The sequence below is a fragment of the Leishmania braziliensis genome, chromosome 6, assembly GCF_000002845.2.
Source record: "Leishmania braziliensis MHOM/BR/75/M2904 complete genome, chromosome 6".
In the NCBI taxonomy this organism is placed as follows: Eukaryota; Euglenozoa; class Kinetoplastea; order Trypanosomatida; family Trypanosomatidae; genus Leishmania; species Leishmania braziliensis.
The window spans coordinates 71,597-81,461 of record NC_009276.2 but is presented as its reverse complement, the minus strand read 5'-3'; the positions used below and the strand labels follow the sequence as shown (position 1 = coordinate 81,461).

Below are 9,865 nucleotides of genomic sequence, written 5' to 3'. Positions count from 1 at the left end.
CCACCCCACTCAAGGGCATCGCCCTTATCGTCATCGGCGTCATTGTTGTAGCAGCTGCTCCTTACCCACATCTCGGACGACTCCCTCCCGTCCTCCTTCCCCCCTTCCCCACTCTCATCTATACGCACTACCGCCCGCATACCATCACCCTATACAATCACAAGAAGAGAGGCACGGATGGACCTGTTCTCGGGGCTCACGTCAGAGTCACGAAATGCTATCGACGACTTCTTCCGCTGGTCGCGCCTCTCCCTCGACAAGTTCAAACGTGACTTGGCAGTGGAGGCAAGTGCGTTTCAGTCCGGCAACTTGTGGCGGGAGCAATACACAAAGGAGGAGGTGTCGCAGATGCTGAATGGGCAGCTGGCGCTGGTGCTCGGTGTCGTGGACACACAGATGGAGGGGACTACGGCAGCCTCGGCCGAGCTCATGCGCGCGGTGCTGCGCGAAGGTGATCGGCAGCGGCTGACGCTGAGCATTGACGTGAGAGCGGTGCTGAACAACGCCGGCGGCGTGAACGCGATGGGGGAGCATGGCCGTCAGTTGATGAGCGGCCCGACAGGTCGTTTGGCTCCCCTCACTCTGGCGGAGGCCGGCGGGGAGGCGGCGCGGCAGCTGGCGGAGGCGAACGCAGAAGTGCGGCGGCTGCAGATGAAACTGCAGCAAGTGACGGACGCCTACACGCAAGTGATGAGCGGGCGCTCGTCGGACACGGCTAACTTGCTGTCGATGCAGGACGCAATGAACGACAAGGAGCGCCTTGCCGCCGAGCTGGCGCGCCGGTGTCAGGGGCAGGACACATCGCTCGCGACGGTAGTGCAAGAGCTGCGCTCCGAGGTAGCGGAGGCGAAGCGCGAGCTTGCCACGCGGCTGCATCAATCCACGCAGTATCAGCAAGTGAAGCGGCTCCTGGCGCAGCGCAACGAGCAGCTCAAGGCGATGCGTGAGCGGCTGACTGCTTACGACCCGTCGTTTGCCCATTGTGGTGACGACATCGCTGCTGAGGACGACTGAGTGCGAGATGATGGAGGCCGCGTAGTAGAGGTAATCGATGGAGTGGGTGAGTTGAGGTGATGGTGACGAAGCGGGAATGAGGGGAGCGGGTTGAACGAGCAAGTGAGGCTGCTTGGCTGTATATGGCTCTGTGCCTGCATGTATGCGCGCGTTTCAGCTCTCGCCTCCCCTCCGTCTCTCTCTTTCCTGCCTGTGCGCTTGTTTGATCGCTGCTTTGTCGGTGCACCCCCTACCTCAACCCCGCCTGGATGATCTTGGCTGCTTTAGCAACTGTGTTTCACCTTGCCGCTCTTCTTTCTCTCCCTGCGCTTTGCTCCCCCCCCTCCCCCTCTCGCGCGCGCTCTCGAGGACGGTGGAGGGAGACGGCACGTCCTTGTGCCATCTTGTGCGTAGTGTGTATACCCACCCCGCTTATTTCTCTTCCTCTGGACGCGTGTGTCTCTCGGAAGTGCTGGCGGAGTGCCGCCACCCAAGAGGAAAAGGTGCAGCTGTACAAACGACGCGGCGTAGGCGGACAGTGTTGACGTACGCACATGTGCGTGCGTGCGTACGTAGACATCAACAGCCACGAGAGCCGTGTGCGTGTTGCGGAGTCATTTCAGTGGACCAGGGCCCTGGCCTGCATATGCTCTTGCGGCTCTTACTATCAGCGGCGTTGCGTATGCCATCGCCATGCTGTTCTTTGTGTACTCTCTCTTCTTCCCCCCTCCAACTGCTCCTTTGACAGCACCTCTGACCAGGGTCGCTAGCACACCCACACCTACACGTCCTCTGCCACCACTGGAGCGCTCATTACCCTTCGCACACACACACACACACACACGCACACACTTGCGGTTCTTTCTCCTCTCTCTTCATTTTCAAGGACATCCCGTACAACCCCCCTGCGCGCCCGTGAGGAGTACGAAAGGGACCACGGTAGCTGCGACCACCATCGCCAGCGTGGTCGCTCATCAACCCTTATGTATTTCTACCTGCCTAGGAGGTGATCGTAGCTGTGTGTGTGTGTGTCTTCTTCTCGTTATGCTTACCTTGAGTAGTGCCTTGCGCTTAGCAGCACCAACAGCCACATCTCCTTGACTCGCCTGCCATTCGCCCCCCCCCCCCCCCCCCCTTCCTCCTCGCACGCACTTGTGTGCTCACAACTACCACCACTAGGGCTAGAGAGTACACGCACGCACGCACGCACTAACTCAGACGCGCAGGGAGGAAAGCGCAGGAAATGCCTGACACACTTATTACTGTGCACACCAAGGCGCTTTTGCGACTGGACGCCTTGCCAGGCTCGCTCAGCAAGGCGTCGCTGTGCGCGGCTGTCATGCTCGGCATCGCCACCTACATGAATGTACAGAAATGGCTGACGAGGCGCGCCGCCGCTGCGGAGGAGGGGGAGGCAGAGACAACCAAACGGGGTCAGCAAAAGGGTGCGTCGAAGGAGGCAACGTCAAGCGCTAGGGCAAGGGAAGCTGGCACGTCCTCTGCTAGTGGTGTCTCTGCGGCTGGCGGCAGCACGGTTGGCGCTGGTGGTGATAGTGGTAGGAGCGACAGCAAAGTGGCGGTGCCGGGCAGCAGTGGCAGCGCTGGTGTAGTGGCGGCAGTGGGGACCCGGACCCCGCGGCAGCGGCCTCAACTGCCGCCGCGAAACTACTTCACAGTTCGCGCCTCTATGCACGTAAAGAGGCACAATGCAAAGTTGATGGAATGGTACGACGCTCAACTTGGCATCCAGTTGCCCTTCTCCCCCGTCTTCTTTGAGCTAAAGCAAGAGGAGCGGCAGGCGCCGCTGATTCTGCTAACTTTCCGCACAGTGCGGGAGCCAACGCACCGCATGGCCGTCACTATCGAGGAGCTCTACGAGCCGCAGACAGCGGTGGCGTACAGCGAGGCCAGTCTCGCCCGGATTGCCGACTGCGCCAAAATACTAGGGCAGACGACCACGCGCATCGGTAGCAAAGATTACCCAGCGGCGGAGTACTGCTACGTCGATGAGCACCAGAGCATGAGCTGTGTCTTCTCCATATTTGTGGTCTACAAGCGGCTTGCGGTGACGGTGCAGTACGTGGCCCCGGCGCGTGTGCGCAGCGTGATGCCGACAACCGTCTACGACATCGTGCGCTTCCTCTCCTTTGCCACGCCGTCTCCGTCGCCGTCGTACCTTCTCATATCTGAACCGCGTCTGGGCTTGGGGTACCACCTGCCGTTGGACTTCCTCGTTCACGAGGGCCTTGCGGAGAGCGATGGCGTGGAGGACCGCCTCTTCACCTCCCCTATGGCCACCGGCGGCGGCTTTCTGTCCATCAGCCCCGGCAGCATCAATGCACCCCAGCAGCACACACGAGGTGCTGCAGGTGCGGGCGGGGCCGCGTATCTACCCTACCACCGTTCCTCCTCCTACGTTGGTCACAGCGGCGGCGGCGATGGCAGCGCGTGGATGGTGCCGTACGCAACGGCGATGAGTCACGGAGGTCGCCGCATTGGCCTCATCACCTCATACGAGCCAACAGATGTCGCCACAGGGGCGACTTCCCTCGGCGGCGGCGGCGGCGGCGGCGCGGCAGCTGCAACAGGCGGCAACGGGGTCCCGTACGCATGGCGACCGTACCTTGAGCAGCAGGTTTGCAAGGCCGTACGCCAGCTGGGCCTCGTGCTCGACAACAGTGACAACAACTGTGCGCCACACGTCGTCTTTCAGGCCCCTGTCGCCGCTCACCCGCCTTCGCGGCCGACGCTACTGGTGGAGCCGTACCCGCTGTCGATCGCGCTCAACGGAAACTTCAGCGCCAGTGACGACGTCCGCGAGGAAGACAGCGACGCAGTAGCGCTCGTCACCGCCTTCTCTCTCTTTCGAGAAGTGCGTGTGGACGTTAACAGCGCCTATCTGACCCTTGTTCCGGACGCGCTAGAGAGCGCCGCCGCCGCCGCTGCTGGTTTGCCGTCCTCCACGGGGGTGGCCGACACAACCGCTGGCACAGCCAAGGCGTACTGGAGCGCTTTCTACGTCCCTGTCGGCACAGCCTGCGTGAGTTTTCACTTCATTGCCTCGGCGCTGCGGCACCCCTCGACGGAGTTCGTTTCCTTCTGCGCCACCGTCATGAACTCTGTGTCGCTCGGCAACCACTACGGCCAGAGCGTGTCGGTGCTGTACTGCAACACCCGGCATGATGTGCTGCCCTTTTGCCTGTCGCTGCCGCCAACTGGGATGGCGACCGTCGAGGAGCCCATGCTAGCTGATCCGCTCTGTGTAGTGCAGGCCACGTATGGTGTGGAGAAGGTCGGCGTGACGGTGCGCGTCTTTCCGCTCTTCACGTCGACCACGTCATCGGCAGGGGATGGCAGCAGTGGCGGCGGCGGCGGTGGTGCTGTGGTCATGGCGGCGACGGACAGCCAGCCCCCAACCCCGTCCAAGGCGCTTCCACTGCGCCCCATTGCCGCGCGCCGCGGTAATCGTCGGGGCTCCACCTTCAGGCAACTACAGTGCATGATTCGGTACTACCTTTCCCAGCTCCCCGGCGGCGTGCACATTGTGTCCCACGAACGCACCACGATCAACGCGATGCCGGCCATCCGTGTGTGCTTCAAGCCTCTGTGGTACGCAGGGGGTATTGAGGAGGGAGGGACGCAGCACACCGGCGGCGGTAGTGCCAGCGCTGTGCCAACAACATCCTCGGTGACCAACTGGGACGAGATCGGCGGTGGCGGCGGTGGCAGCTCACATGCCACATCCGACTGGGTAGAGGTCCGGGATGCCCTGCTAGAGGAGGCGATTGGTCAGCTGAACCCCTTTGCGCAGTACTTTCCGCCTCCACCCCCGCCAGCGAGCTACCTCTGGGGCCAGCAACAGCACCCACAACACGCGTCGCCGTCCTCCGGCACGACCGAGAAGGTGAGCACTTTAGTGACAGCTGCGTCTTTGCGGAAAGCCACTGCCACCGGTGCTGCGGCTAGTGGCGGTGCCGAGGCAAGCACGAGGGACGATCACGAGAGTCACCCCTTCTACGAGCCGCGTGGTGACGAGTCTCAGCACTCACAGGGGGAGCTGGAGGACCCATTGCGCGTCGCTATCGCCATCTGCTGCGAGGGCAACGCCTTCCTCTTCCAGGCTTCTGCCTCCGAATACACGCTGGGCATGTCAATGCAGGCGGTGCAGACACTGGCGACGCACTTGACACCGATTCCTCGCGGTAACTGAAGCGTTGAAGAAGGGGACAGAGCTGAGGTCGGCAACATGGGGATGGTGGCGTGATGCACGTGTCGGTCGCCGGCTAGGCGATGGAGGAGGAGGAGGCGTGGCACGCCCATGGCCCCCCCCTCTCCGCTGTTCTCTTTATACAGGTGGACACATGGGACGGATGCACTCCCTGAGTCTTTTCGTCTGCTTTTCCCTTTCGCTTTGTTTCCCGTTGGCCCACGCTGATGACGCGCGTTCTTCAGTCTCATTTTTCCTGTTCGTTTTTTTTTTTGTGAGTTTCTTTCGATTTCTCTTATTGATGGTGCGTGTGTGCGCTCTCCCGTGTTGCCATTTCAGATCCTCGCCCCCACACCCTCGCCACGCTTTCCATCTCTTGTTTCTCCTCCGCTGTCTTTTCTTTGTTGCCGATCGGTGCGTGTGTGTGTGTGTGTGTGTGTGTGTGTGCTCTCACGTGTACTTTGCATGCTTGTTCTCGGGCTCTCTCCCCATACCTGCGTGTGTGCTGGGAGTCGGCTGATGGTGACTCTGATGCGATGACTACAGGCCAGAACTCTGAATCACAACGACACTGAGCAGCAACAACATGCGGGAAATAATGCGCCACTCAAGTAGAGGACAGGGAGAAGCTCAGGTGTGCAGTGTAGGGTAGAAGGCTTCACTGACCCCCCCCTCCCCCGCGGCGCACGTCCCCTCCCTTGTGAAGCAATGCCGCATGGTTGGTCCGCCGCTCCTTCCCTCCTCCCTGTGCACGTATGTGCGTGTGTCGATGTCTTTCCACGTTTGCCACGCTGCGCCACGCTTTCTATCTCTTTCCTCTCCGAAAATATGCAACATGGCCCATGTCAACATCCCTCTGCCGGCGTGCTGGCGGTGTTTGCATGCTCGCACGTGAATAGCAACGCAGCAAGGGAAGAGGAGCGCAGTATTCAAAAAGCACGGCGGCAAGTCACCCCCTCCCACTCGCCTACCTACCCATATCGACACTCGCTGGTGTGCGGCCATCGACGCGAACTACCCAAGCACACACACCCATACACAAACGCCCATTTATATATAAATGGGCGTCATCCTGAACCTCAGCGTGTATGGTCTCATGATCATTCCGCTGGTTGCCATGGTGAAGGCGCACAATCTCTCTCTCAGAAAGCTGTCAAAACTGAGCATTGTGATGGCTGCAGTTCAGCTAGCCCAGTCCACCATTGCCATGGCGGTGCCGCCCGATATAATGGGGGTGCAGGTCAGCGTGCAGGGTGCGCTTCTGCCGCTGGTGACAGTTGTGTTTTGTTTCTTCACGTTGAATGACACGAAGGCCGCAAAAGTGATGCACCTGCACGACTGTGGGGACGGCGATGTAGGCGCGGCGGTGGCGACGTTATGGTGCCTGTGCTACACGGTGCTCTTCCGCTGGTTCCCGTGGTACCACTCGTTGGCCAGCCGCGGCTTCGAAGCGGCGAATCTGGTGAGCGGGGCCGAGGCCTACCTCACCCTTGTCACGATGCTTGCCATGTGTCGAAGCTTCACTACCGGGAGTTTGACGGCGGCGATGGCTGCGTGGGTCCTGCACGTCGTTGGGGCCCTTGCTGGTGCCGTGGCAGGCCTGCCGGTTGTGGGCACTGCCCTGACGGCTGCCTTGATGACAGCCGTTTCGGCCACCGTTTTCTGTGCCCCGGCGGAGAGAAAGAAGATGAAGGAGTAGCAGCTTGCAAGTCGTCCAGTCGACGATGGCGAAGTGCCAAATCGGTGACGGCTCTGTTGCTCGCGCCCGTGTGCTTTCTTGCCGGTGTCGGTCGGCGAGGGCGTGGCGCGGCGGTTGCCCCCTCGCGTTTTCCCACCCCCTTTTTCCGTTCCTTTTCGGTTGCTGTTGCGCATGGGCTCCAAAGGAGGAGACACGCATACACTGCAGGTGCTGCCGCCGCCGCGTCTCCCTTCACCAGTTTCTCTCCCAGCGGGAGGTGTCTGCACGGCGCCCTCCCCCCGTCCCCCACGTTGCCCAATGTCTCAGCAGCAAAAAAGAGAAGCATACGTGGTGTGGCGCAGCTGACACCACGCGAGTTTAGCTCTCGGCTCTGCACCCAGTAGTTCCGCGGCTGTGTATCTGAAGGATAAGGGTAGCTCCACAGGTGCGATCCGGTGGACCCTTTCTCCCCCTCTTGGTTGTCGGCTCCTTTCATGGAGGGGGCCATAAAGACGCAACAGGCGAAGGCAAATGTGAGCGCGTTTCCGCTGATAGAGACGCTGGGCACTGGCACCCCTTCCTCTCCCACCCATTCCTCTCCCTTCCTCTTGGTCCTTTACAGAGAGCCGCTTTACCGTTATCCGTCACCGCCTACACACACACACATACCCACCCAGGCAGACAAACTCGCACATGAAGTCCTCCATGGTGGCCGTGTCTTCGTCGCTAGAGCTGACGAAGAAGTCGTTTCTTGCGGACATCCTCCGTAAGGCTGCGGAGCGGCTTGGCCACAAGCAGCTGTGGCGTATTGCAAACCAGCTAGAGCGTCTGTCATCGCCTGTCTCGGCAGACGCGGTGCGCGATGCGTTGCGGGACATTTCTATTTTCCTCTCCGATGAGGATTACGCGCACATGTGCGAGGCCTACGCCACCGGCGCTGCTCACGGACAGCAGGGCGCTAGGATGATCGACACGCCTGCTCTCATTCATAGTCTGAGCACAGCTCCTCTGATCCCGCGCCGGAAGTACGCGGTTGACCTCGTTATCCGCAAGCTGGATCCCAGCGGCACCGGTACTGTCTCCTACAGCAGTCTAAGCGAGCACTACGACGTGCTGCGGCACCCAGAGGTACGCAACGGTGCGCGCTCCGAGAGCGATGTAGTGGATGCCTTCTTTGACAACTTCGCGATCGACGGCTCACCCATGGAGCAGCTGACGGTGGCAGAGATGCGGATGTACTGCATCGGCGTTTCGATGCTGATCAAGGAGGACACTGACTTCGAACTGTGGTGCACACGGGCATTTTGCCTCGATCGACCGAAGCTGGAGCAGGGCAAGGGAGTGTCGGAAGTGACCGGCTCCCACACCTACTCTCGTCAAAGCCGTCTACTCGGCGAGGAGCGCCAGCATCCCCTCTACACGACAACGAACGGGGAGTATGGCAAGGAGTCGACGTCGGCGGACTACAGCCTGCCAAAATATGGCCTTCCTCAGCAGTTCACGCGCAACTTGAAGGGGTGCACCGGGGGGGCGACGTCAATGAATATGTAGATGTGGGTGGGTGGGTGGGTGGGGAAGAGACGAAAAGCCGTAGGACCACCCCTCAAGCCTGTCAGCAACTCTGCACAGAAGTACCAAGTTGGGGTACCGCATGTACAGTAGGAGTGGGCGTGTGCTGGTGTCTGCGTGGGGTGTTGATTTTGTGGAGAGGAAGGGGTGGGGGGGTAGTGTGATGAATTCTTCTACCCCTCTCTATCCCGTGAGTGTCTCAGCCATCAGCCCCTTCCTTGAACACCTCGCACGCTCCCTCCCCTTCCCCCACACGTCGCCTATCAAAATATCGGAGAAAAGAAGAACAAACCAAGCGGTATACGGAGAGGATGAGCAGAGGAGGAGAGAGGGGGCGCGCCCATCAACGAAGGAGGGGCAAGCGCATCGATTCCGTCACGACAAGAGCAACACCGTCGCTGTGTTTTTATCCCCCGACACATGCGCGCCTCTGAGGCAATTCTTTTCCCTTCCGCCATCCCTCTTCCTTCCTCGCCAGAGCCCGCCCCCTCCTCACACGGGTGAAGGCAGCAGCGACTCTGTGCGGCAGGTGAGCCAATTCCTTCCTTTGTTTTCTCTCTCGCTCTTGCCCTTATCTGGTGCATCTCTCTTGCGCTTCTCTCTCCCTTGGTCGTACGCTCTCCCCCCCCCCCCCCCTCACACACTCACACACGCGTAGGCAGCTGATCTGCAACCACCACCACCACCACCACGCAGTCGCTGTCCCTCTGTCCGTGCGTGCAGAGAGGCACACAGAGGCACACGCCTATAGTGAGAGAGACTGAGGGGGGCGTACCTGTACGAGAGCGAATATACAAGACCTGAACTCCGCCACTCAGCGAAGGCGAGAGCGTCTTACGCAGAAACAGGCAGAGGCAGAGATGGTGAATGCCGTAGAGGTGCACTTTGTCCTTGTGCGCGGGCCGCGGTCGTTGGACCGGCGCATGTGCGTCCCACTCCCTAGCAACGGTACACCAGTGACGGTGGGTCGCGCCACGCACTGCACTGCGCTCCTCGACCCGTCTCTTCTCTTCTCCTCCCAGGTACAGTGCAGCCTCTTCGCCATACGAGTGAAGGCTGTAGCAACAGCAGCGTCGACGTCAATCACAGCCACTGCGACGGACTCCTCCCGGGTGACAGCAGACGCCAACTCCACGCCTAACCATGCCCATGCCGGCGACCCACCTCCGCACTCTGTGGACACACCCATCGACGCAGCCGGCACGCTAAGCACCCCGCACCATCAGCCTACCCCCCGGGATTGCGAGCGCGCCGGCCACACCACTCGAGTGTACATAACGGACATGTGCAGCTCGAATGGCACCTTCGTGAACGGGATTCGCATTAGCGGCACCGATCCGACTGAGCTGAAGCACGGCGACATGTGCATCTTCGGCGGCATGCGTGACGTCGAGGTGGGCGAGGCTCTTCCGGCAGAC

General features: G+C 60.8%; 4 protein-coding genes across 4 annotated transcripts; all 4 read left to right on the top strand.

Moving 5' to 3' along the window:
* Positions 1-177: 177 nt before the first annotated feature.
* LBRM_06_0230 (conserved hypothetical protein) lies at positions 178-1,014 on the top strand (the record flags this gene model as incomplete). Its single annotated transcript, XM_001561910.1, has 1 exon — positions 178-1,014. One exon carries the CDS (start codon positions 178-180, stop codon positions 1,012-1,014), a length of 837 nt encoding a protein of 278 aa, XP_001561960.1.
* Positions 1,015-2,236: 1,222 nt separating this feature from the next.
* Positions 2,237-5,203, top strand: LBRM_06_0220 (conserved hypothetical protein; the record flags this gene model as incomplete). Its single annotated transcript, XM_001561909.2, has 1 exon — positions 2,237-5,203. The coding sequence occupies one exon, from the start codon at positions 2,237-2,239 to the stop codon at positions 5,201-5,203; it is 2,967 nt and encodes a 988-aa protein (XP_001561959.2).
* Positions 5,204-6,260: 1,057 nt separating this feature from the next.
* LBRM_06_0210 (conserved hypothetical protein) lies at positions 6,261-6,899 on the top strand (the record flags this gene model as incomplete). The annotated part of the gene is made up of 1 exon (XM_001561908.1): positions 6,261-6,899. One exon carries the CDS (start codon positions 6,261-6,263, stop codon positions 6,897-6,899), a length of 639 nt encoding a protein of 212 aa, XP_001561958.1.
* Positions 6,900-7,571: 672 nt separating this feature from the next.
* On the top strand, positions 7,572-8,429 carry LBRM_06_0200 (conserved hypothetical protein; the record flags this gene model as incomplete). Its single annotated transcript, XM_001561907.1, has 1 exon — positions 7,572-8,429. One exon carries the CDS (start codon positions 7,572-7,574, stop codon positions 8,427-8,429), a length of 858 nt encoding a protein of 285 aa, XP_001561957.1.
* Positions 8,430-9,865: the final 1,436 nt, after the last annotated feature.